General features: G+C 46.5%; 1 protein-coding gene across 1 annotated transcript in view; it reads left to right on the top strand.

Moving 5' to 3' along the window:
* Positions 1–27,159, top strand: part of TEK (TEK receptor tyrosine kinase) — a 682,216-nt gene that overhangs the window by 487,346 nt on the left and 167,711 nt on the right. Inside the window, exons 14-15 of the mRNA XM_069630921.1 lie at positions 2,846–3,003; positions 13,758–13,962. Of these exons, the coding sequence (XP_069487022.1) occupies positions 2,846–3,003; positions 13,758–13,962 (363 nt within the window). The remainder of the gene's footprint in view (positions 1–2,845; positions 3,004–13,757; positions 13,963–27,159) is intronic.

Genomic DNA, 27,159 nt, shown 5'->3' with positions numbered 1-27,159 from the left:
ATTCTCCCTTAAGCAGCGAAGTCGCCCTCTGCAAGGGAGAGTGAGTGAACTGAGCGAACCTCAGCAAGAAGGCCCGTGGAGAAGGTGCTGAACCTATCAAAAGTGAATAAAGCCTCTCTTTCGAAAATGCTCCATTCAAAATGATTAACTCAATGAGAGAGCAGATGTAACGTAATAGTGCAATCTAAAGAGAAGAGAGTTCTGGTATAAAAAGTGCAGTTGTTAGTAACATATCTGAGGAAACAAAGTCTGTAAATAGTTAGCCAGTTTAGGGATAATTTAGTTAGGGAATAATTGGAAATGAATTAGCCCTTTCAAAATTGATTTAAGATCCAATCCCAGGGACCAGTCTCTAAGCGCAGGGCCACGATTCGAACCTGTGTTGCTCTGTGTTGTCTTGCTTCCAAAACGAACCCGTTGCTGCTGAGCTATCCTCCCGGTCCTGGTATAGAAGTCAGGAAGGCAGCAGAGAGGTTGAGAGGGACGAGTAAGTAGAGCTCCTCTTGTCCATGATGTCTAGAGTGCCATCAATACGTTGGATGGTGGTAGTCTCTGCACTGAACTGTGCTCAGAAACTGGATTGGTAGTCTTTATAAGAGGTTGTACTGAGTGTCTTTATATGCAGCTGAATGGTGATGGTCTTATCATTCACTTTACCAGGGATGGGTAGATGCTTGATGGGGTTGGCTAGATCATCTTGGTTGTGTGTGTTTTTTTTGGCGGGGTGAGGATATTTCCTGTTTTCAGAACATCTATGAATTTGCTTTGTGTGAAGGTGAAGAATGGGTTGATGACATTGAAAAGTGGTATGAGTGCTTCACCTTTGATGACCTACGCAATAGAGGAGGGGAACATTTTTCCTTCAGTTGGTGGATTTAAGGGCTGCAGGAGTGTTGGTCAGGTCTTCTGGAGTAATTGTCCTGAAGTCTGCCCATCGTGATATGCTGATGGCTGGTATGGTCCGGGTGCCTGTGGTGTGTCTGGAGCTGTCGATGTGTTGCTTTATCCTGTCTATCGTGTCCTGTGAAGAAGCTTTTAATGACCTTTCATGTGTCAGTGGATTGTGGTAATGCACAGTCTGGCAGTAGGTTGATGCAGTGCTTCATGGTTTGGAGGAGTGCTGTGCTCTGATTGAATGCTTACATTACTGTTGTTGCATAGTAGTTTGTTCTGGTGATGAGTGTTTGTTTTGTTTTTTAGAGTGTTTTCAGGTTGAAGATGACTAGTTGGTGGGATTTGTTCCAGAGCTTTTCGTTTTTGTGTGTGCTTTCTGTCGATGAGTTCCTGCTTGTACCAAGGTGTGGATGGTTTGTGTCTGTAGAGTCAAAGTTTCAGTGGTGCACGGGTGTTGGTGATCTCAGTTAGAACGTGGTTGGGTGGGTAGATTCGGGTTACCAGTAGGATTTTCTTTGTACGTTTATGTTTACATTAAGGTTTTAGATTGTATTGTGTAAGAGTGTGTAGGTTCACCCTTTCCTGGTTTTATGCCTATTTCTGTCATTTGTATTTTTTGTATTTGGCAAATTGATGGTATTGAAAATATGATGATTATTTGCATTAAATACTGCTAAATATGTGTGTTGCTTTATGTATGCAACATATAACACAGTTGTTTGTGTTACTTGATGTGAAGCTATGGTGGGGATTGCTGGACTGTGTTATGTTAAGATTTATTCATAGGGTTACTGCTCCATAATTTATATAGATGCATCCCACAATTATTACCTTTCCATTATTATCACTTGGTTTGGCTAGCACCTGTTCTTCAGCTCTCCTTCAATGAAGACATTCGGCTGGGTCCCTTCTGGTTCTTCCTCTCAGTATCTCCTACTCCACACTCTGACACAACAGCAAATCCCTGGAATGTCTTCCTACAGCCCACCCTACTGGCGTGTGGTTTGGGATTGTGGTCCCAATTCACATTTGGCCCAAGACATGCAATTGCTGGGGTCTAATGGGTTTCACCTTCCCCCGTGTGTTTATCCTATATTCAGGTGCTGTAGGTTGTCTAATGACTACATTTGGCCCATGCCCCAGCTCCCATGGCCCAAGGGCTCTACTATCTTGTACACCTGTCTGGAAAGAATCATCGGCATGATGATGGTTAGGAATCCCACCTTCTACCTGCTGAAACGGTCAGTAATTTTGCTTGCACTCTGCTGGTGTATTCGCATAGTCCATATATTTTCTTCATTGGGCTAGATTCTTTTTGGGTTCTGTCGCGTGATCCACTCCAGGGTATGCTGTTGTTCTGTAATGCTTCTCCGCTTGCGGACTTGCAAGCAGATTCCAACACGAGCAACAAATCCCTACCTGCATTATGAGAATGCCAAACCCTCCCCGATGACTGGGGGATGTCCCATGCCCCACCTCTAGGGGTTGCACCATATAACATGTGGTTAGCCATGGCCCCAGCAATTTCTCAGCCTCCTCTGCCCCCTCCTGAATAGTCACTCCAAAAGTGTCTTAAAGCAAGTATGCCTTTAGCTAGTACTTAATAGTTTTAACATCAGGCTGTTTGTTTTTGTTATTAATCACTATTAACACGCTGAAGTATCAGATATTCAATAAAGTTGATTTAAACAAATACAATATCCCAATATGGGGATCAGCTATCACGTAGTAGACCTGTGATCTCATCGAGAGTTGAATACTCGAGTGATGTTCCTTTCCCACTATTGTTTTTGTGACAATTATGGCACTGGCATCACGCACAATACCACTATAGTGCTACTATTGTAGTGGGACGGCTAAGGTCATGATTATGACGTTTTCTGCCACGATTTAAAGAAGTGTGATTATGCACCTAATGATTGACACAATTGTCTTCTCAATTCTCTTACAGCTGCGAGTGAAGTGGGGGACAATAATCTACTGCTCATCGCCATTTTGGGGTCCGCTGGCATGACCTGCTTGACAGTGCTATTTGCATTTTTCATCATGCTGCAGTTGAAAAGAGCAACCTTTCAACATAGGATGGCTCAGGCATTCCAAAATGGAGTGGTAGGTGTACATATCGATTTCTGTAACATCAGAGCTTTTGATTGCCTTTGTTTGAAAATCTTGAATTTGCTCTTCCCTTTGATATGTTATGGCAGGTGTGCAGAGAAACTAAATAAGATGCCTCCAATATGTTGATTCTATAATGGATAAGGGTAGAAGCTGGAGGCAGCATTACATTTACTTTTAATCTACAGTAGGGGGAGCTAGAGAATTTGGATCTATGTGATCACTGCGCTGCCAAAACATCAGACAAATACGAATACAAAAACAGGGAGGCGCAATGATCCCATAGATTACTTTTGCCCACATTCCTGCTTCTTCTTTCCCTCCCTACATACCTTCCGGTGGCACACTTCTGTGTGTGCTGCTGACTCCCCTCTATTCCTGCAGCATCAGTTCCCTTCCACTAACACGGGGCGGAGCAGGCGCCGCAGGGTCTGTTTTTCTACAGTAGGGGGAGCTAGAGAATTTGGATCTATGTGATCACTGCGCTGCCAAAACATCAGACAAATACGAATACAAAAACAGGGAGGCGCAATGATCCCATAGATTACTTTTGCCCACATTCCTGCTTCTTCTTTCCCTCCCTACATACCTTGCGGTGGCACACTTCTGTGTGTGCTGCTGACTCCCCTCTATCCCTGCAGCATCAGTTCCCTTCCACTAACACGGGGCGGAGCAGGCGCCGCAGGGTCTGTTTTTCTTTTTTGTACCTTTTATTTGTTTACTTTATTGTCCCCCACTTCCATGCAATGGAAGCGGGGCACATCCCTGCAATCCTCAAGCCCATTACACTGAACAAAGGGAGTGGGGGACAACCCTGCAACCCCCGCTCTCCTTATTTAGTGTAATGGGATTGAGATTTTTTTTGGAGCCAAATAAATGGAGTAGTAATCGCGCATTCAGCATTACTTAATCAGCATTTTGGGCTGATTGTTTCTTCCAGACTTCTCCTGTCTGGAGATTATCCACACGGCCCCTCACATGCGTGCCCTTGAATGAAGAGGCGGACAACGGAGTAGAATAAAGCACGTCTTTATTCTACAACTTTAAAACTGGAACTGCCTTTCCCGCCGCCTCCCCTCCCTTTCCCGTTGCTCCCTGTCCCTAACCACGTGATGTGTGAGATTTCCTTAAAGTGACACCATCACACCCCCCCCCCATACTAAACACAATGATATTCTAGTTAATTTCCTCAATCAATCTCTGAGGCCGATTTCGAGCTCTCTGAGGTTGGACGGTCACTCTCGGAGTCTGACTGTCCTCATGGCTTTCCAGACCCTGCCTGGACCTTCTCTTCACAAGAGTCCTCACCATCACCTTCATAGGACAGATCGCACTGGTGCATTGTGGAGTCCGAGGTGCATGATCTGGATGGTATGACACCTGGCATTTTCCTGAAGTGAGAGGTGTTTCGGGTGATGCTCTTACTTTCACCTTCTGCTGAGACGAGAGAGCCTTTTACTCGGGTCACTGTTAGTGGCTCCCCATCAAAAGCAGCCATGCTCTTTCTGCTTTGTGGCTGTCGAACTATGACAACATCCTCTAGTTCCAGGTCCTTCTATCTTCATCAGCTCGCCTTTTCACGATTTCCTTGTGTCTGGTGTCTTGTTTCCTCATTTCAGCGTCTCCTTGGTATTTCTCTTCAGGGCTGATTGCGTGGGGTAGTCTGGTCCGTATCTTTCTGCCAAACATTATCTCCGGTGGAGTCTTTCCAGTCGCGCGCTGTGAGGGGTATTGCGGTAGTCCCGGAGCAGCTGGCATAATACCTTCTCGACAGGTTCCCCAGTCAGCCGGGCAAGTTGTACGTTCCCTTTTATATTGCTCATGAAATGTTCAGCAGTGCCATTCTCATTCCCTATGCCCATCCATCGGCATGAACAGGAAGGCCATCCTTCCATGCAGCATCTACCATTTTTCGTGAGGTGGGAACCCAGGACAATTCCACACTGCGGCCCTAGGAAGGGTGCCTGTGCAGTCGCAACTCCATAGAAGATCACCAGAAGATGCAGATTTGCAGCCTCTACGTGCCTGAGAGGTGCCAGTGCGATCTGCCGACATGGGTGACAATGATGGGGCCCTGCAAGGGGGGAGAGCACCCAGACAGCGGGGCACACTGGCCCCGATGACAGAATTTGACACCTCAGGTCCACCCTCGAAGTTGGGGCCAAAATGGCTATTATGGGTCAAAATGCTCACCTACGCTGCTGGGCCTGAAGTACATCGCATTTTTGAAACACTCACTCCCGCCACCAACTCATACCAGGCCAAGAAGGACGACTTCAAAAAACATTTCATTCTGCTGGTGAACCAAGAGACTTTGAAAGGTTTGTGATGTTCAGCGAGAAACAAAGGGAAGAGGAGTCACTCGACCTGTTTTGTGGGTTGCTGCGCCTACTTGCGAGCACGTGCCAATGGGACAATGAGGAGTGCATGATTGGCAACCAGCTACTGCAGGGGTGCAGTTCCGGCACACTGCAGAGACAAGTCCTTCGTGAGCCAAGGCTCCCGCTTACCAGAATCCTTGATATGGAGAGATCCTATTAAACTTGCGGACAGCCGCGCCACCAGGATGGACGCTATAGCCAAGTCTACAAAAGGTGAGGAAGGCTGTGCAGTTGGGCGACCTTCGAGCACCAGCCTGTCGAGAGCCAGTTGGGCTCCGCGAAAAGCCTGGTCGTCACAGCCATGCCCCATGTGTGGCTACGATCTCCAGCATGCATGTGACTGTCCGGTGAGGGCAAGGGTGTGTGGGCGCTGGGGGGCCGCAGAACACTTTGCAAGAATGTGCCGTGCTTCCTTCCCGGTTGCCATTCCCAGTGGGCCAAGCCGACTGGTTGGTGACATGCCACGGCGTCAGAGACAGGTGGCTGCGGTTGAACAGGACAAGCAAAACTTGGAAATAGCCGAAGAAGAGGAGGAGGAAGAGGAGGTCTTCATATCCAGCATTGACTCTATGAAAAAGAAAAGGAGACAACCCACATGTACAGTGGCAGAATGTGGGACAGCGACCCCGGTGCTAGTGGACACAGGGACATCCGTGCGCATTCTAGCAGGCCACCACTATGAGGCGCTCCCTGGGCCTCCAGCGCTAGGAAAGGCAAATTCCAAAATATTCTCGTTTGAAGGAACCAACCCGCTACCCCTCCAAGGTATGTTTGTAGCCCAGGTTACCCACGTAGACAAGGCCATTCAAGCAAGATTCTTCGTGACAGAAATCAGTCCGCACTCACAACTGAGCTGTGCGGCATCAGAGGTACTGGGGATTGAACAGTTTGCACTCAGAGTGCACATGGAAGACATTAATGATCTGTTGGGAATGTTCACTGAGTGTTACGCTCACCTGGTCTCTGCTGGGACGTTGGGGCACGGTTGGAGCCCTCCCTGGACTTGGCTCCCCTGGATCGGTTCTCTCCCCCAGCTGCTGCAATGTTGACTGCTCCGGTTGCTAGTATTGCCTCTCAGGGAATACGAGAGGCATTGAGAATGGTGTGGTGGTATCGTGATTCCCCCAAACCCTTTGTTTCAAAATGAGATGAGCAAGTGTTTGCCCATATACGCTGACCTGATTTCTTTTAAGGATGAGCTCTCCGTCCTGCTTCTCATTAGCAGGGGCGCCTTGGATGGACCTAGTTGCTTCACTGGTCCGTGGATGTGGCGGCCCAGACTGGCTGCAATCGACCACTTGGAAGGTAAGAGTCTTTTAACAATGATTATTGTCCGTGTTCTAATGCAATGTCATTTTTGCCATGATTATAGTTCGTAATTATTGCAATCTCTTTTTGCCGTGATTATAGTTTGTAATTCTTGCAATGTCTTTTCTCTCCCCTATAGGTGTAAAGACGGCTTCACAGAGTCGCTGTGTTTAGAGCGAGCCCCAATGAAGCTCAAGAGAATGGCGAAGTTCCAAAGTCGGTGGTAAGTTGGCTTTCAGGGTAGAACACAAGACTCAGGTGTTGCGCGGCCAAGCGTAAGTTATTTATGCAGTTTCTAACCTTGTGTGTTCTTTTCTCTTGCAGGGATGGCCTGGAGACTTCAAGCGAGAAGCGGCTGTCCAAAGGCCTGTCCGCGGTTGCAGGATGGAAGACTCCGTGAAGAGGATGGATGGAAGAAGCTCCAGTGTAGCTGGATGTCCGGAACAGGTAAGGAATGCGCTCCAACTCCGATGACTATGGAACCAGGTAAGATGTGATGCGCTGCAGGCGATGGTTTAGCTGGAGTCAGGTAATGCGCTTTCAGCAATGGTGCAGCCGGACCCAGGTAAGATGCGCTTTCAGCGATGGTGTAGCTGGAGCCAGGTAATGCGCTTTCAGCAATGGTGTAGCCGGACCCAGGTAAGATGCGCTTTCAGTGATGGTGTAGCTGGAGCCAGGTAAGATGCGCTTTTAACGATGGTGTAGCTGGAGGTGATGAGCTGGAGACACGCTTCGAGGTGATGAGCTGGAAAACAGGTAAGGACTCTGCAGGCGGCGGTAAGCGTTACACTGCAGAAAGCAGACTAACGCGAAGCGCCAGGGTGCAGGCGGGTTGGCCTTAAATAGGCTGGCCCCGGCCCCTCCCTTTGGTCCGCCTTGTGGCTCCACCTTGCCACTCCCAGAGGTTCTTGCACGTGCTCCCCAATGTTCTCCTATGGCCACGCCCAGCCTGGATGCACGTGCCTTAGGAATGAAGTGTGGCAAGCACACTTTTGCATGAGCCTGGTGCAAGAGGTGCCAGGACTGGGTCCATTTGGACCCTGTAGGTGGTAGAAACATGGGCCCTTGTCCAGTGGCCATGACAGCACTCCCCCTAAGGCCCCTCTCACGGGTGTTCTTCTTCCCAGTCCTGGTTTGGCAGGGTTATTACTGTGAAACCGTATGATTAGTCGAGGCGCATAGACAAATTCAACAGGTTTCCATGTGCGATCCTGAGGTCTGTAACCCTCCCAGTCGATCAAGTAGTACAGTTTTGATCGTACTATCTTAGAGTCTAGGATGTCTTTAACCTCGTACTCGGGATCTCCCTCTATGATCTCAGGCTCAGGTGGTTTTTTAATCCTAGTCTCTGGTTTCACTGGTTTTAGGAGGGAAACGTGAAATACTGGATGGATCTGCATATTGGCAGGTATATCTAATTTTATGGCAGCAGGATTAATGATGGCCTTGATGGGGTAAGGTCTGAGGTATCTTGGACGGAAGACCCATGGTCCCTTCAATGGAATATTCTTGGACGTCAACCATACTTTATCACCAACTTGGTAATGCGGGGCTTCCCTCCTATGCCTGTCTGCAAACCTTTTTTGTTGTTCCTTGGCCTTGATCAGGTTCTTGGTTGCTTCCTTAAGAGTTTGAGTAATGGTCTTATGTAAGGAGGTGATCACTGGCATTTCTAGTTCATCAAGTGGATCAAAGGAGGATGTCCGAGGGTGCCGACCATTCATGATATAGAATAGGGTTTGCCCAGTACTGGTGTGAATGGAGTCATTGTAAGCAAATTCAGTCAACCAGAGAATGCTTTTCCAAGACCCTTCTGTCTGCTGCAACATACATCTCAGGTATTGTTCTAGCGTCTGATTGGTCCTTTCAGTCTGCCCATCGGTTTGGGGATGGGGACTTGTGGAGAGGCGAAGATCGATTTGCGCTATCTTACAACATCTCCTCCAGAAAGCTGAAATGCAGCAGTGGGAAGCCCCTTTAGTGGAATAAAATGTGCCATTTTGGAGAATACGTCTACTATGACTAGAATTGTGTTGAAGCCGTTGCAGGGTGGCAGATCGGTAATGAAGTCCATGGACAACGTATGCCATGGTGCTGGTGGTACAGCCAACAGACGCAATAACCCTGCAGGACTTAACTTTTGAGATTTTTGCTGTGCGCAAACACCACAGGTTGCAATAAACTGGGTCACATCCTTTCTCCAGGTTGGCCACCAATAGTTTTTCTGAATTTTGGCCCGAGTCTTGGTAATTCCAGGATGTCCCTCCACTAATGACTCGTGGTAGTGTGCTATCATTTTGTTTTGTATTTCCTTCTCTTGAATATACAGTCTTCCCTGAAAATAAGGTGAACTGTCCTTAATGGAGTAATGGTCCTCTTTAGCTAACCATTCTCGTTGGGCTGTTTGGTCCATGTGAGATTGGAGATCGACGTTCAAGTCTTCTCAGCAGGCGGTTACTGTGATCTGGTTTTTAATCCGCTCTTTGGGAATGATGGGTACTGGCTCAGATGGTATAAACACGTCTTTGTCCTCTCCCATGCGTGACAGAGCGTCAGCTTATCCGTTACGCACTCCTGGTCTGTAAGTGATAAAAAAGTCGTACAAGCAATGCTATTACACCTCAAGCAGGACATTATGATCCACCTGTAAACTTTGCATGTTTGAACCAAGAACAAAAAGAACGCAAATCAGGGAAAGAGTCTTCAGCTATCTTGCCCCTCACCTCTGGGAGTTATTACTTTTAAGCTCAAACAAATTCCTCCTTTTCTACAAATGAAGTATAAACGTACCTGCCTGTTAGGCAAATACCTTGGTTGCTACTGTGACATCTGGAATATGCGATACTTGTCTATGGCATTTTAGCGCCAATAGAACAATATGCATGGAAACTGTGAGCCCATCTTTTCAATAGTCTTGCCCAAATGCACTCATGCAACATGCACATTATCATAGTTAATCCCCATGACCAAGGACACTCTCACTACCTCCAAAGGAGTATTTTGCAACATGGCTATTATCACGTTTCACTCCCCATCGGCCAGGATGTCATCAGTTCAACCAAAGGCATATTTTACAACATTGCCCATTTCCAGAAGTTAGTTAGTGCCCTGGATGGTACCCGTGTCCCACCCAAGGATAGGGAGCAGGTGCTCAGAAAGTGCAGACAGCAGCACGCGATGGGCATACAAATGACCTGTGAGGCAGATCTGATTATCACCAACTGCTACAACTGGGTCCCTGGAGCTACAAACCATGCAATGATCCTTCATACATTTAGGGAAACACAGATCAGCAGACAGGTGTGGCTGCTGAGTATCACACAAAACTCACTCACTTCCTGGTGGCACGATAGGGGCCCACTCAACCGCACAGGCACAGCCATGTGCCCTGACTGCACCACCTCTGTTCTCCAAATGTTCCATCCCACTCTCCATCCGCACCCCTCCCATTCTCCAAATGCATCCCCCTGTCTTCCAGCTTCACCCCTAGTTTGTCACCTGCTCTTGCCCTTTACCCACGAATGTAGTGTCATGCATGCTGTTAGTGGGGAAATATCACAACCCAATCATCACTGCATGTCAGAAGCAGAGGTATTGTAACACATGTCTATGTGGTATGATATGGTAAAGTCTTTATTTGAAAGAGCACTTGTGTACCCAAAATAGGCAGCATGGCACTTGTGTACCTAAAATAGGCAGCATGGCACTTGTGTACCTAAAATAGGCAGCATGGCAGTTGTGTACCTAAAATAGGCAGCATGGCACTTGTGTACCTAAAATAGGCAGCATGGCACTTGTGTACCTAAAATAGGCAGCATGGCACTTGTGTACCTAAGATAGGCAGCATGGCAGTTGAAGGAAGTGCACAGAATTTCTGCAACGATAACGTAAGTAAAAAGAAAAGACAGGATTAAAGTATAGAAGTCCCGGGGAGGCCATACATGGTGGACTAGAAACAAGAAATCTATGAATTGCATAGCATGGGGTTGGGAACAACTGAGGTGGTATCCATCAATCAGAGCCATTTTAGAACTCATGGATCCGGAAATAAACACCTTGAAACACCATTTTGCTGTGTAGGCGCATTATAAATAACCAATAAATGAATCAATAAAACATTGTAGGACATAAAAAAGGAGGAGGGCCCCTAAGACCATTACACTCACTAGATCTAGCTCCTTACAAGGTTTCCTCAGAACAGTCATACGCTTGACCTACTGTCTAAGAGATGAATACAGAGAAATATGCCCTGGAGCTTGCCCAATTAGAACATTTCATGGTAAATGTTTGCAGAAATTGGGGTTCAGGAAAGCGAGAAAAACAGATTGCTGGCTCTATCTCTATGCTCCAGTAGCTACAAATACCATCAGGTAGTCCAAGAACACAAAGGCCTTTGCAACAGCCCCGTAATCTCCCAGTTGGGTGTCTAGTGGACTGTTCCATCCTCCTGGTTCCTCTCCACATGCATCCCCTGCAAGCCTCCACAATCAAATGTAGGTGGTCGTTTTGGATGTACCTCAGGTTGGTTTCAGCGTCTCTTAGCTGTGTGACCCTGAGCTGGACAGGAGCCCCAGCAGCCACAGCCCTTCCGATCCAGTATAGGGTAACCAGCTACTGAAGCCTGAGCTCACTGGCAAATACCAGTGGCAGCCAACGCCATGGACGCTATGGCTGCTGGCCCAGTGACCTCAGCTTATCGTGACTCCTCTTTGTTTGGAATGATGTTACAGTGATCCACATGTGAGGGCTTGATCAGCTAGTGAGAGGACATTTGGCATACTGAATGCATGGTTCAGATGTCTTATAGGAGCTGCCCTTCAGTACAGTGCTGAAAAGATGGTGTGCAAAGTAACGTTCTGTTGCATGTTACACAGCACATGCATAACACATCATATTACGTTGTGGCAGACACAGACAATGATTGGAGACAGCAAATACATGTGAGAGCAGATTACAATGATGGGTGGATCACTCACCAGAAATTGCTTCATAATCTTCGAAGGATATGGGTACTAATGTCCAATAGTGAACTCCCACCAGGGTGGACAATACAATATGACTATATACAGCATTAAACACAGTCAGAATATTTATGTTCTTGACAGCAATTGAAAACCCGAAATGCCATCTAGATCCATACAACCACCACCCCCTCACACACACACCCTTCCCAATGACACCTTTGACAATCTCCATCCACCATCCACTGCCCAACAACACTGCATCCAGGCACAAAACGGTTTCCTCTGCTATGATTTGCAGAGCCTGGCGGCGGGAGTGGGAAAGACCTGCAGCATCATAGATCTACTTTTTTCAAAAAGGTCGCAGGCGCCCCTCTCCAGAAAGAGCATTGCATGATGACCTGTTCTGTGGTTTTTTCCCCACTTTGAGAGTTCGCAGCCATCGCTTTTTGCTCACTGTACCTTTCACAGATGGGAAATATCCATTTGCATATCAGTCTTTGTCCCGCCCACATGCGCAGTCCAGTACCGAAATGCTATGGCAATTCCCTTCTGAACAAGAGTACCAACAGCAACCCCATACACGTGTTTCAGCCTTGTTGGGCCTCATCAGTGAGGTCAAGCTGTGTCTCTCTGAGCACAGTGAGCAGGGAGTCCACATCTGGGTTCCCCCAGGTAACTCAGGGTGACCAACCCCAAGTTCATTGCAAACATTTTTCAAAAAGGTAGCAGGCGTCCCTCTCCAGAAAGGACTTGGCATGACAACCTATTCTGTGGTTTTTTTTCCACTTTGAGAGTTTGCAGCCATCGCTTTTTGCACACTGTACATTTCACAGATGGGAAATACACATTTGCATATTGGTCTCTGTCCTGCCCACATGGGCAGTCCAGCACCGAAATGCTATGGGAATTCCCATCTGAACAAGAGTACCAACCCCATACACGTGGGCGGGACAAAGACTGATATGCAAATGCATATTCCTCCTTTGTGAAAAGTACAGTGAGCAAAAAGCAATGGCTGCAGACTCTCAAAGTGGTAAAAAAAACACAGAACAGGTTATCATGCGATAGATGTTCTATCTAGAGAGGGGCGCCTGCTACCTTTTTTGTAATTTTACAAGGAACTTAGGGTTGGTCACTGTAAGTTACCTGGGGGAAACCAGACGTGGACCCCTTGCTCACTGTACTCAGAGAGGCACAGGTCCACCTAACTGATGAGGCCCAAAAAGGCTGAAACACGTGTATGGGGTTGTTATTGGTACTCTTGTTCAAAGGCAGTTTGCCTGGCATTTCGGTGCTGGACTTCCCTTGTGGGCGGGACAAAGACTGATATGCAAATGGATATTCCTCCTTTGTGAAAAGTACAGTGAGTAAAAAGCAATGGCTGCAGATTCTCAAAGTGGTAAAGAACCACAGAACAGGTCATTATGCCATGTTCTATCTAGAGAGGGGTTCCTACTACCTTTTTTGTAATCCTAGATCTACAGCTGGTGCTGCTGGTGACCGGGTCCTTCATGGGGGTGGCAGAGATTGAGGAGGTTGCAGTGCCGCAACACATTTGTAAAGCCAAAGAAAGGGTCTCCTTCACTCTCTCAGGCAATCAAACCCCCTGCAACATGCCCTCTGTCGGCTCCCTCATTCACTAGCTCTGTAAAAGATAAATGCAACTGCCAGGCCCTGAATAGCTTGTTAGATAACTTAAGTTTGAAGCAGGTGGATTGTAAAGGGAAAAGAGAAACTGGGTGGAAATAAATGGTTATACAACCTATCATGCTGGGCTATTTATCACAGTTTTACTTGATTTTGAAATGTATTGAAAATATTTTTCAGGTGTTATCCTCCACCTTAAGTCTTCCAGTGTCTATAGTATGTTAGTAATTGTAGCTCGTGGCCCCATGGGGCTTGGCTAGTAAGGACTACGTGCTTGTCCTCTAAGGGAGCATCCAGAAATAAAGACGCAGACACCAGGTGTGTGTGTGTGTGTGTGTGTGTGTGTTCTGCTTTAGATAAAACCATCCAGCCCACAATTGTAGTACCTTGTGATCTTCGGGACACAGTCTGGTGCACCATCTTCAATCACATGTTTCTGTTTTTCCAGAGGGAAGAGCCAGCCGTCCAGTTTAACTCCGGCACCCATCTACGGAAGTCAAAGAACAACCAAGACCCTAATGTCTACCCTGTTCTCGAGTGGAACGACATCAAATTTCAAGATGTGATAGGGGAAGGCAACTTTGGCCAAGTTCTCAAAGCCCGAATTAAAAAGGACGGGCTACGCATGGATGCAGCAATCAAAAGGATGAAAGGTTGGTGCGTTCTTTCAAAACGATACCCAAGCATTACATGAAGTGAATGGGGTTGAGGCATGGAGGAGGGTTTCCTTTGTGCAGTGACACTGGTAATACATGCTAGTGTGATGTTGGGAGTCATGAAGAGGACTGTGAAATTGTGGAGGGATGCGTGAGTGTGATGGTGGCTGCAGCTGCAGTAGTGGTGGTATTAGTCATGTCGGCGACGTGTAGGAGTACTGCCAATTCTTAGAGCTGCGTTTTAGACTTTCCTCACATTTGGATTTTATTTTTGATTCTTTTATCTATAGAAGTAAATATTCTTTAACAAAAAGAAATCTCTAGATATCAAAACATTTTGGGATAGATTATCGATTTAAAACATAGAAAAGGTGGATAGCTCAGGGGCAACGAGTTTGTCTTGGAAGCAAGACAACACAGAGCAAGAATCCAGGTCCAGCACTTAGAGACTTTTTTCCAGTATTAAGCGAGTTATAAAATATTAATTAAATGTACTGGTTTTATCAGAATACCTTTTGATTTTTATGTGTGTTTTGTAGTGTAATAGTGTTGATTAACCACTGGAACTGGTTTGACATTCCACTTTTGTGTGAAAGAGGGCTGAGAAATGTTACACACTGTGGGCAGAGGTGGTGAGTTATTTAACTCCTGTGCAATCCCTTTTCTGATCTGGCTTGCCCTTGCAGGATGTCAATGAGCTCCCTGGCAACGTTATGCATGGGGTGTCTTCTTGGTCCTAGTTAAGAGGTTCCCTATGCAGAAACCCTTTCTAGGCTGAACGGTCTTTCACCAGGATCATCAATTTTGTTATTACAATGGCACTGTGTCTGGAAGAGAGTCAGCCTTCTGGTGGGATGTAGATGGAAACAGAGTTATAGAGCACTTCGGCTTCCACTATGTTCTCTCTCTGGACCCACTTGTTTGGATCCAATCTCCCAATGTTCAGTGCAATATGTGTACGCAGGTGTAACCCCAGCTTGTGAGCTGTTGGTAAAGGTATACTGTGTGCTCAATTCTGTGATAGAATATTACAGGCCTCATAAACTGATGGATGTGATCCATTGTATCCAGTGTTTACTTTAAATCTACTCACAGCCTTTCATATCGTTTTCAGCTCCTTCTCTGAACCCAAAATGTCATCCCTTCCATAACCCTTAACTCTTCGCCATGGGTGATGAATGGAATGTTCAGGCAGACACCTCCCCTCATCTGTCCATTTCAGATATTTGCTGCACATCACGTTGTTAGGCAGAAACCTGTGCAGTTCCCTCTGGGACCACTGAAAAAGATTTAGGACTACAGGTGTTTGGCAGTAAACCCACTTGGTAGCAGTCTGTACCACACAGATTCACTTAGTAGCTGTGGCTGAGCAGTCAGACTTCCCTCAAGAAGAGTTAGGCAGTATACAGAGTATTCACAATAGGTCAAGAGCACACAATAGAACAAGTAAACACTGACCAGGGCTTGGTGTAAAAGAGATATAATTATTTATTTAAAACCACATCTAGAAAAACACACAGGCACTAATAGTAAGCAATTCAAAAACACGGACACTAAAAGATATACACTCCCTCAAAAGAATATTAGACAAGTCTTAAGTAAAGCCCCACTTATTTTCAGACAGCAGTGAGCGCTTAACGTAGATGGCACTCTAATAATTCGTTTTTTAAAAAGGGAGAGAAAAGCAGAGAACAACTTGAAACAGATCCCACACTTTTACCAGAAAAGAACAAGAGGGGAAGGCAAAGTAACACCATGAATTCAGAGTCAGTAGGCCGGATCCGCTTTAAGAGGATCGGAACGAAATGTGTCCAAGGTCACATTGTTGCAGTGCACAAAAGTCTTGTAATGGTACAAAAAGGAGTTGAATCAAGGAAAGGGACCAGTTAGAGGGTCAAGGCGGCCAGCCCAGTCCAGAAGGTTAAGGAGTTATTATTACCTTGTTGCAATCTTTAAAAAGGGAGGCCTGGCGGACACGGTACCTTAAAGTGGTGAGAACGCTCCAGTAGGGGCAGTTGTTCCTGGCAGCGGATGCAAGTCGGTGCTTCGTCCGGGGGAAGCGAGGATCTCGTCGTGGAGGAAGACAGGAGTCCGTTGCACTGCCAGGGAAGAAACCAGCCATGGAGTTTCTCAGGTACAAGGAGTGGTCAGTTGATTCGCGGTTCAGTGGTGAGTGGCTATCCGGCTGCCGGGGTGCTTGGCACGGGCAGTTCGACCACAAACCGGGCTGGGGTGCGAAGAAAGAAAGGTAAACTGGTTGTGCCCACCAGTCAGGGGAAGAAGCCTCTCCAGCCGGGAGATCTTCTCTGTCGTCGGGAAGTGGTGAGTCGGTTCTGCAGGGCTCCACCAGTGGTGTCGTCGTGGTAGGTCAGCTCAGCTTCTCCCTCATCGGATTCTCAGGTCCTGTGGCGACTTCTGAAGTTCCAGTCCCCAAAGCCCTGCTTTTATGCAGCATACCCCCATTCACTCAGCCTAGCTGTCAATCAAACATGCTAAGTGGTGAGCGGCCGGCTCACCACTTGGGCCAATCACACAAGAGTGCAACTTCAGTTACCAAGGTAACTCAGTCCAGGGTGCCTGAACCCCCTCCCACATTCCCTGTGGTACCCAGACAGAGTGGCACCACTTTTGGAGGCTTCTGTGGAGAAGCCCGCCAAAAAGTGGAACAAAGGGCTCGACTTGGGTTGGAGTCACAGAAGAGAACACAAACGCCAATTTAGAATCGAGTCTTGGCAAAAAATACCAACTGGAGAATTAATATTAATGAAATAAACCGGCGGTATGTTCGAGGCTATGAGAATTAAATAATTAAAGTTGGTAGCCTCGAACAATGGGAAAATCCCATAGGGAAATATTTGTGGTCGAATATAAAAAGTAGTTTCCACTGCCACCAGCCAAAACTCGATCAGGGGGGACGGAGACGTGCCCCCTCGACTAACAGACCCCGGGGCAAATGAATTGCCCCGACCAGTACGTCCACAATATGATGGTTTGTACTGGTTTCTGTTAATAATTTGGGACTAGTAAAACCAATGGTGACTTGACATGCCCTGGGAGACAGTAGTCAGTCCCAGGGTATGGAGTCTATGGTGGGGTGTCACTATGACACCCCTGTGTTACTGCATGGAGGGTGCTGTGTAACACATATAGGAAAAACACATGAGACCCTATGGAGTAAAGGACCCCATAGCCCATAAAACACATTACCAGTCAAAGGAACACCATAAATCATGTCCAAGAGTGGGAGAAAAAGAGTCTCACTCTTGGCAGGAGGAAAAAACAAACTCCAGAAATCCAGCAAAGCTGCTGGGGGACTCACTAGGTTAGGAAATTCAGCCTAAAGAGAGAATTCTCCCTAACACACGTACAATGTATCTATTTGTGAGAATGAGATAGCCGAAGACATACAGAGACAGACACAGAGATTGAGGCAGGGTTTGGTAGTGGCAAAGTGACAAGTTTAAATGGGAGCTATCTGTGGAGGCCACTGGTAAGAAGAGACAATTGGGCCTCATTGCAAGTCTGCCGGTCTGGAAATAAGGGTGCCGGTAGCAGCGTACAGGGAGTACAGCTGTGCCTGCTAGCATCATTGTGCGCGGCAGGTCTGGCCTGCCGGGCCCAACGGCCCCGGCAGGCACAGTTGTCATGGAAGCACCAGCACCATTACTAATGGTGAGGATGAGGACTCTGTATGGGTGAAGGACCATGTGGTGTGCACTATGTCCTATCTCTAATACTTATGGTAAATGTCAAGCTGCATCGCCACAGTCATGTAGTTGGTGCACCCATAAATACCTACGAATTATACTGTTGTAGTGGATGTATGACAGGCGAATCGCGCTTAAGCCCTTGGATCCTAAATAGTTCAATAAGGTTGAAATCCTAAAAAGTTAGAATACAGGTGAAATTAGAGAAACATCAGTGTCAAAGGAAGATCTCTGGCAGATTCCAAATAAACCATTACTGATTCTTTGTAATTCAATAGTGTGGAAAGCTTTACAGGGCTCGATCCCTCTATGCACATGATTTCAACACGCGCATACAGGGTTCGAGCCCTGTAAAGCTTTCCACACGATTGGATTACTAAGAATCCGTAATGGTTTATTTGGAATCTGCCCGAGACCTTCCTTTGAGTGTTTCACATTAAAAAGTAGTATAAGAGCAACTATTAAAAGATATGAACCTGCAACTTTCTGGAGCTTCTACTCGTGTTGGCTCTAATGGGTCAAACTCACAGATCTAACTGTATTAAAGACAATTTGGGTTTCAGCATTGGACCTTTGCCTTGAAAACGACGTATGTCGAAACACGTGTGGATGACATCCTGTGGAATAAAGACACTGATGTTTCTCTAATTTCACCTGTATTGTAACTTTTTAGGATTTCAACCTTTTCTTATTGAACTATTTAGGATCCAAGGGCTTAAGCGCGATTCGCCTGTCATACATCCACTACAACCGTTACTAATGGTGCCGGTGCTTCCGAGTCCCCATTTCATGGAGTCCTAAGGGATTCCATGGGAATGAGAATTAACATTTTCCGCCGCCTGATATCCTGAGCCACCGGGACTCGTAATGTCTCGATGGCATCAGTATCTCAGGTGGTAGAAACGGTGTTAGAGTACGGCGGTAACCCACCGGTAGCAGTGGCGGGTTACCACCAGACCTGTAATGAGGCCCCATGTTGTTTTCCCTTGTTAGGCCTTTTTTATGTCTGGCTGTGACTTTGATTGCTTTGTTGGAACTTTTCATGCACTTTTTATGCCTTGCTGTGCCATGTTATGACTTCAGACATGTGGCTTCTTGTTTGTTTGCGCCCCTCACTAGCCTGCTCATCATTCTGCTTCTTAATGGATTATGTCCTTCCACGGATTCCTCATCATTGATATACTGATATCCTGCTTGCAGCACCAGAAACCTTTTGACAGTAGAGGACGCCATGCGTCGTCGAGTCAAGGTCCTTTTGCAGCTTCCATTCCCGCACTCCGCCGTGACGTCGACATTGGTATAAATAGCACTCACCGTGCCCTTTGCCTCAGTTCTGTTTTTCAGCATGCACAGCCCACTTCAAACTGATCGATCGCCTCAGCAATTTTTCTATTACATAGCTTGCATTTTCAGGTACATCTATTCCTAAAACATGGTTTAATAGGTGTGCAGACTGTGACTCGAAGATGTCGATCACAGATCTGCACAGGATGGGCCTCTGGTGCCATGGGATGGATAACAAGGTCGACGATTGCCGTGCCATGCCAATCCTCGACCAGCAAGGCCCTGAAGGTGAGGAAGACCAAACTCACCATAGGTCGGGCGTTGTCCAAATCTTCTTAATCCACTGCCTAGAAGAGGAGATCATCTGATGTAAAAGGTTGAGGGACATATCTTCTCATAGATCGAAAAAGTGCTGGAAGCATGCAAAGCGCTCCAGATACAGGAGCGGTTCACTGCACTCTTCATAGTCCTCTTCACGACGACAATCGAAGAAGGGGTGCCATCGCTCGTCATCTTCGTCAGACTCCTCACCCGACAGGAAAAAAGGAATGTGTTCTTAGTAAATCTGACGCTAAAGCAGATTGGGAGGAGTTCTGTCATCAGATGATGGAGGCGGCCTTGCCCACTCCTTAACAAAAAACAAAGAAACCTTCCGACCCCATCGCGCCTCACAAGGCCGACCGGGAGTCATCCAAGACTACTACTCGCACACCTAAGAGCCTACATAGTGTGTCAGATAAGCATCCTCGAGTGGCGTTGACAGTGTTTTCGACACAGGTAAGGTCAAAGGTACTGCCTCCTTCTTCCACCCCGTGGAAGGATTCAACATTAATGCCGTCAACATCATACACAGACCCATCAAAGGCTTTTAAGTCTGTGGGGTCCATTTTTGATGAAGAAGCGGAAGAGGATGACAATCCTTTCTTTGGGATAAAATATGGCACAGCTAATGTACCAGAGAAACTTATTTCAGAGGACTCCAGGTTACAAGACTAGGCTGACCGTTTAAAAGATGCTACTGGTCTTGACACCTCACCAGAGGTAGAATCTGCCACTTCAGACTCAGCGGGCCACCCTAGTGGATATTACAGGTCTGTCATTAATAAAGTGACCGAATATTTGTGTTGGGGTCATCGTCCCAAGTACATAGAGCCGGTTGATGATCTAACAGACATCCTGGACATGGACCCAGCAAGGAGCCTGTTTTCTGTTGCACTCAGTTTTGAGGAACACAATCCTGGAAAACTGGCAGAAACCAGACACCCTGCCAGCTGTCAATAAGGATCTGGTAAGAAAATATAGACCATTGTCTATTGATCCAGAATTCCTCTCTAAACATCGGACTCCAAAGAGTTTATTGGTGCAAGCTGCTACATCATATTCAAAAGCAGCTGTCTGCCCTATAATCCCTCCTTACAGGGATGACAAAAAGTTTAATGTTCTGGGTAAGAGAGCTTTCTCAGCTGGAAGTATGCCGTTGAAGGCCATTAATGCCTCTTGTTCATTGGCAAGGTACATCTTGACCTTGTGGGGTGTCGTAGCCCAAGCAGCTGAGAATATCCCTGAAGGGGAAATGAGAGAGGGATTCCTGAATATTATCCAGGATGCAGGGTATGAATCCTTATAATCAGGTTTGGACGCAGCCGATTGCTTGGGCCGTTCTATGGCTGCTAGCACAGTCGCAAGAAGTTTTGCGTGGCTGTGTAAATCGGGATTTGCCCCAGATGTACAATCTATGCTGTTAAATATGCCATTTGATGGGTCCCATATTTTTGGCCCTGAGGCTGACGAAAGTCTTGAGAAATTGCAAGCCTGCACGGCGGCTGCTTAATCTTTAGGAGCAGCAAGCCAACAACCTCAGCAAACCTAGACAACCTCCCAGAGTTAGAGGTGTTGTTTAGTTCATTTTTATTTATCAGTCAGAAGACAGAGCACGGGATCATGGAGGTACAATTTCCCAGGCTGCTACTGCCTCTTTGCCCTATGCCGCAGCCACTGGCCCAAAAAACACTTTGAGTACTTTAATCACAAGTCTCCAGTGGGAGGCAGGTTAACCTAGTATTTCAAAGAATGGTTAAGCATTACTTCTGATACTTGGCCGCTGCAGACAGCAGCCCAGGGTTACTGCCTTCCATTCTTGAAAAAGCCTCCTGATTGCCCCCTGAGCATACAAACTCTTCGGGAATCAGATCTGCTCCTTCTGCAGGAGATTCTTTCTCTGCTGGAGAATAGTGCTGTGGAAAGGGTACCTGTAGCGGAGCAATACCAAAGTAGGTACTCCACTTACTTTCTGGTTCCCAAGAAAGACAAAGGACTGCAACCCATCTTGGACCTGAAACACTTGAACAAGTTCCCCAGGAAGAACAGATTCAAGATGGTCACTCTTTTGCAGATCTTCCAGGCCTTTCAGCTCCAGTATTGGATGGTGTCACTCGATCTTCTGGGTGCTTACTTCCATGTGCCTATACGTCCCAAGCACAGGAAGTACCTGAGGCACACCATTGGAAGTTCTCACTTTCAGTGTCAGTTTTGCCTTTCGGGCTCACCTCTACCCCAAGGGTCTTCACCAAGTTAATGGTGGTGGTGGCAGCGAATCTAAGGAGGGGAGGGATTTTCATCTTTCCCTACCTAGACAACTGGCTGATCAGGGCTTGTTCTCCCAAACAGGCTCTGGAACACCTCAACAGCACCTCCCACTCTGTCCACAAACTGGGCTACTCCCTCAATTTCAAGAAGTCCCAGGTGATACCTTCCTAAAAACTGCAATTTATTGGAACAGTCCTGGACTCTTCCTTGGGGAGGGCTCAACATATTTTGCAGATTGTGCACAAGTTTCAAAATGCCCAGCATCTACCGGCCTTCGATTTTCTGAGGTTGCTCAGCCTCATGGCATTCTGCATTTTCCTGGTGCCGCTTAGGAATTAGGTCTTTTCAGTGGGCCCTCAGATCCCAATGGCCACAGTTCTCTGGCGGGATGACAGACCTTCTTCAGGTACCGCGCAAGGTCGCACAGGATCTCCTGTGCGACCTTGTGTCTGCATGGTGCATGTGATGATAGGGGAACATCTTTGACAACCTTGGACAGAGATAACAGTAGTCACAGACTCCTCCCTCGCGGGATGGGGAGATCACAAATGGCATTCGATGGTCTCCATCGGAATCCAAACTGCACATAAACCATTTAGAGCCAAGGGTAATCAGACTAGCGCTGATGGCCTTTTTGCCTTTGGTACAATGGAAGGACATCCTGATAATGATGGGCAGCATAGTGGCTATGCATTACCTCAACAAGAGAGGAGGTGTAGGGTCACTACCACTGTGCATGGAGGTAATGTAGCTATGGTTTTGGGCACCACAAGAAGGAAGCTCTGTGTCGGCCATTCACCTAGCCAGAAAAGAGAACACAATGTCAGACACTCTGAGCAGGCATAGCAGAGTCTCTCATGAGTGGGAATTGGCTCAGGAAGTCCTTCTAGAGATCCTCATCCTTTGAGGAACCCATCAAGTAGATTGGTTCATGTCCAGTTCCAACAGCAAGTCCGACCTGTTTTTTCCAGGGAATTTTCTCAGAGAGGTGCTCTGGCGGACCCGTTTGTGGTGGACTGGGATTGTACGCATTCCCTCCAGTCCCTGTCTTTCCTCATGTCATCAGGAGGTTGAAGAATTTCAAGATAGCCATGACTCTGATTGCTCTGGATTGGGCCAGGAGAATGCAATACCCGGAAAATCTGGATATGTCCATCTGCCCTCGAATTCGTCTTCCCCATTGAGCAGATTTGCTCTCCCAAGACAGAGGCCATCTTCTCCTGCAGAAGTCAAGACTCTGAACCTTCACGCTTGGTTTCTGAAAGGTTGAGATACAAAGACTGGGATCTCCTTGAAGACATTATGGAGGTGTCGCTTTCAGCTAGACGGCCAGCAACAACAGTTCTATACTGCTGCCGTTGGAACAAGTTATGCATCTAGTGCAGAGCTAAAGATATTGTTCCTTTCATTTGTGACACTCCTACTGTATTGTCTTTTCTGTTACACCTGGCCCACCAGGGGCTGCAGGTGTCTACTGCCAAAGGTTACCTGGCAGCGCTATCTATTTTCAAGCGCATGCCAGAACAAGGCTCTTACTTTAAAAATCCCATTGTCGTTCAGTTCCTCAAGAGACTACAAAATATCTTCCCTCCAGTCCCTTTTATAGTTCTGGCTTAGTATCTTAATTTGGTCTTGAATTTCTTGATGGGAGCTCCATGTGTGCCTCTCCACTCCTGTCTGCTTTGGTTGTTGACTCTAAAATAAATTTTTCTAGAGCCTATCACTTTTTCCCGCAGGGTGAGTGAGCTTCTTTTTTATCGTGCAAACCTCCTTTCTCCATTTTTTCCAAGGGGAAAGGGGTTCTGAGGGTTTATCCTTCCTTTCTTCTTAAGGTGGTGTCGGAATTTCACCTGACAAAGAAAATAGTTTTACCGGCTTTTTACACACCTCCTCACCTGTCAAGGCTGAAGAGAGGTTACATCGGTTGGATCCTAAAAGAGCTTTAATCTTCTAAATATGCAGGCTAGCTGACATCAGAGAAAGACAACCACATTTGTGTTGGTTACACTGGACATAGGCTAGGACAGGCTGTGCATCACAGAATGTTATTCCTTATCTGATAAGGATTTTCTTAATAACTGGGTGATTTTTCTGCAAAAATCCCTGACCTGGAAAACGTACAAGAAACACAATGGCAGTTACTTGAAAAATGTGACTTGCCCCCAACTAATCACATCACACGTTTCCAGACTAGCCAATAGTTTCCCAAAGAAAGTCTGTGAATGTGGACACCAGGAAATAAGTCTGCAAACTGAACTGATATATCACTAAGGCCAGAAAGAGGACACAGAAAAAGACAAAAGGGAGATGGTAATTCACTTCAGAGATACAGGGGTGTCACTTTACAGAGGAGCAGGAAAGGACCAAAGAAAAGGGAATAGCAGGAGAGAGAAATACCCAGAGAGAAGGAAAAATGTAGGGAGACCTGAGCAAGGAGCTCGGAAGGCTTTTCAACTTGCGAATCAGGCCACCGTAGAAGGGCTGTGTGTCAGGACACCTATCAGGATATTCACATGGAGGCCTGTGAAGGGCTGACAAAGAAACTTGGTTGGGGGGGAAAAGTAATAGCAAAATTTCATCCAATGGTTTGTTAAGAGTCTGACACCTGATTCCACCCAAGAAGACTCAAGGCACATGGGGAGGTGGTGCCAAGAAACAATTGTACACCAGAAGGACCCTCGCAAAACCTGACTCATCATTTCTAACAGCCTCAATGCAAGACAGTCCCAGAGGAGTATTTAAAAGCCAAAGATTGTAAGGAACTGTTTGAATCAAGCTGGGTGGTTAGCCGTGATCTTTGAAGGGGTTGGTCTGTGGGCTTCAGTCCTAGAGATATGGGAACCCAAAGAGAACCCCCAATCAATTGTTAATTTGATCCCCACCTTGACCACCCTTTATTTTGGACTTGTTTCTTTGACTGTCTCAGCCAAGATAAGTTGTAGGCTATACCCCAACCCCACGTTCATAAAAAATAAAATAAAAGAGAAATAAGATCATTGAAAGGGGTGTGTTTCCTTGAGTTAGAAAGCGTGGCAGTACCAAGTGGAGTGAAATTGGTCCATGGGAACATCCTTGTAGGGACACCTAGAAGGAGCGGGACACCTGGGAACAAATTCACAGGGGGGTGGGGGGGGTAAAACTGCAGTGGGACACCTATGAGCAAAATCAAAATCAAAACAAAGAAAAGGACAGTTAGACACCTCAGAACAAAATCACAGTGGAGCACTATTACACTGGAACACACAGCAGAAAATCATAGTGTGACACGTATTTGAAGAACTGCAGAAAGACACATCGGTGCAGTATAGTATGAGGTAGAACAACAAATAACTCACCCCTGGTAATGTTCTTTCTACTGGATGTTCCTTCCACGGGTTCCTCATCTTTGATATACTGACATCCTGCTTGCAGCTTGAGTAACATTTTGACAGCAGAGGGTCGAGTCGAGGTCCCTCGGTGGCTTCCATCCCCGCAGTTGCCCGTGACGTTGATGTTGATATAAATAGCAAGTAGAGCGCCCGTTGCCTCATTTCATGTTTTTCCTCTCTTGTTGCACAACCACCTTGAGTATTCAAAAAAGTCCTAGGTGTTGAAAGAGAAGAAGATCTAATACAGCAAAATCCACCTACGGTCAGAGAACAGGATAGGAGGGCGATGAATCTGTGGCGAGGAAGATCCAGTAAAAAGAACACTACCAAGTCCACCACTACCACTAAGTCATTTGATCTTCTAATGGAGTGTGTCCTTCCATGGATTCCTCATCTTTGATGGACATTTTGTAAATGGAGGTGCGATTTAATTTTGTTATTGATTTATGCTGTGGGGAACAGCTTTACCAAATGTAGCGTCCCGTCCTGACAAGAATCTAGGCAGTAATGCTTTGAGAAGGTGTGTAGCGAAGACCAGGTTGCAGCATTGCAAATATCCTGCACTGGTACACCTCTTTGTAGGGCTGAAGTGGTTGCTACTCACCTGGTAGAATTATCCCTTACATTTTCTGCAATATATAGGTCATATTATACCACTCTGGGTATCCCCTGCATCTTTTACAGGGCTCATGGGAGTTGCAAAGGGTTGTAATGTGCACCCAAAATGACAAAGAAGGGCAGATTTTACAATAATATTTGCTTACATTGGGCATATCTTCAAACCAAATTTCAGCTTAGTTTGACCTAGCCCAGTGGGTACTGTGGGACGCTTGGTAGGGCCCCAGGCATGTCCAAAGTCCATGCGCTGGGGAATTTGGCCACTTGCTATGGCCACAGACCATGTTTAGTGGTCTGCGGACCTGTTAAAGACAATTTCGGCTGGTTTATGAGCAATATGGCCAATGGCCATGCATGTCCAGTGCCCTACAGACCCATTATGGAGATGTTGGCTACTGTTGGAGGCAAAGGTGGGGCCACAGACCCCTTATCCATTTGAAAAGCCCATTTTGGGTGGATTATAAATTGGCTAGATTGCTTGGGGTGTTCGGAAAGGCAAAGCCCAGGAAATCTGGCCATGGGACATGGCTGCAGGCCAGATGTAGCCCAAAAAGTGGCTGGATCATTTCTTAACTTCTGTGCAACCAGCGTATAAACAATAATTCAAAGCAAACAAAGGTGGTAAGAAAACTTTTCTTAAAAAAACAAAGAGGTAACATTGAAAAAAATAAAATGTCGAAAACAGTTAAGGTTACTAACTACAAAAAGTTAGAAACTACAAACATAACAACGTTAAGGGTTAAAGATTCTTCTCACAATCACAGGATACCAACACAAAAATAAAGTTCTGCTTTTAAAACACAAAACAGGGGGTTCTTGGAGTCTCAGTACCGGCTTCAGTCGGTGGGGTGTCTCAACCAGATTTTAACGAGAAATATCCACAAACTATCAGTCTTTGTAATCCAGGCGTGCACCCCTTGCTCACTGTTCTAAGAGAGGCACAGCTCCACCTCACTGATAAGGACCAGTCAGGCCGAAACTCATGTCTGGGGTTGCTGTTGGTACTCTTGTTCAGAAGAGAATTGCCTAGCATTTAGTTGCTGGACTGCCCTGGGGCAGGACAAAGACTGATATGTTGTGGATATTTCTCTTCTGTGAAAGGGATAGTGAGCTAATAAAAAACCTGGTTGAGACTCCCGAGCGACTGAGGCCCGTAGAGAGACTCCCAGAACCCTCCTGTTTTGCATATTAAAATTTTACTTTAGGTCTCACCCTAAATTACTAGTGTAATCCAGACTTGGACCCCTTGCTCACTGTTCTTAGAGAGGTACAGCTCTGCCTCACTGATGAGGCCCAGCCAGGCCGAAACACGTGCCTGGGATTGCTGTTGGTACTCTTGTTCAGAAGAGAATTGCCTAGCATTTCGGTGCTGGACTGCCCTTGGGCATGACAAAGACTGATATGTTGTTGACATTTCTCTTCTGTTAAAGGCAAAAGTGAGCTAAAACAAATCTGGTTGAGGCTCCCCCTGTGACTGAGGCCGGTAGAGAGACTCCCAGAACCCTCCTGTTTTGCTGCTTTTAACAACAACCATTGGTGTAACCTTAACTCACCCTGTAAAAAGTGCCATAAAATACAGAGACTTGTCGGTAGCAGAGACTCATCTATTACAAACTTATCTATGACAGAGA

This window comes from Ambystoma mexicanum, chromosome 6q (assembly GCF_040938575.1).
Source record: "Ambystoma mexicanum isolate Mex_15411 chromosome 6q, UKY_AmexF1_1, whole genome shotgun sequence".
Taxonomy (NCBI): Eukaryota; Metazoa; Chordata; class Amphibia; order Caudata; family Ambystomatidae; genus Ambystoma; species Ambystoma mexicanum.
Note: the sequence above shows the minus strand (reverse complement) of the source record. Positions and strands in the feature narration are given on the sequence as shown.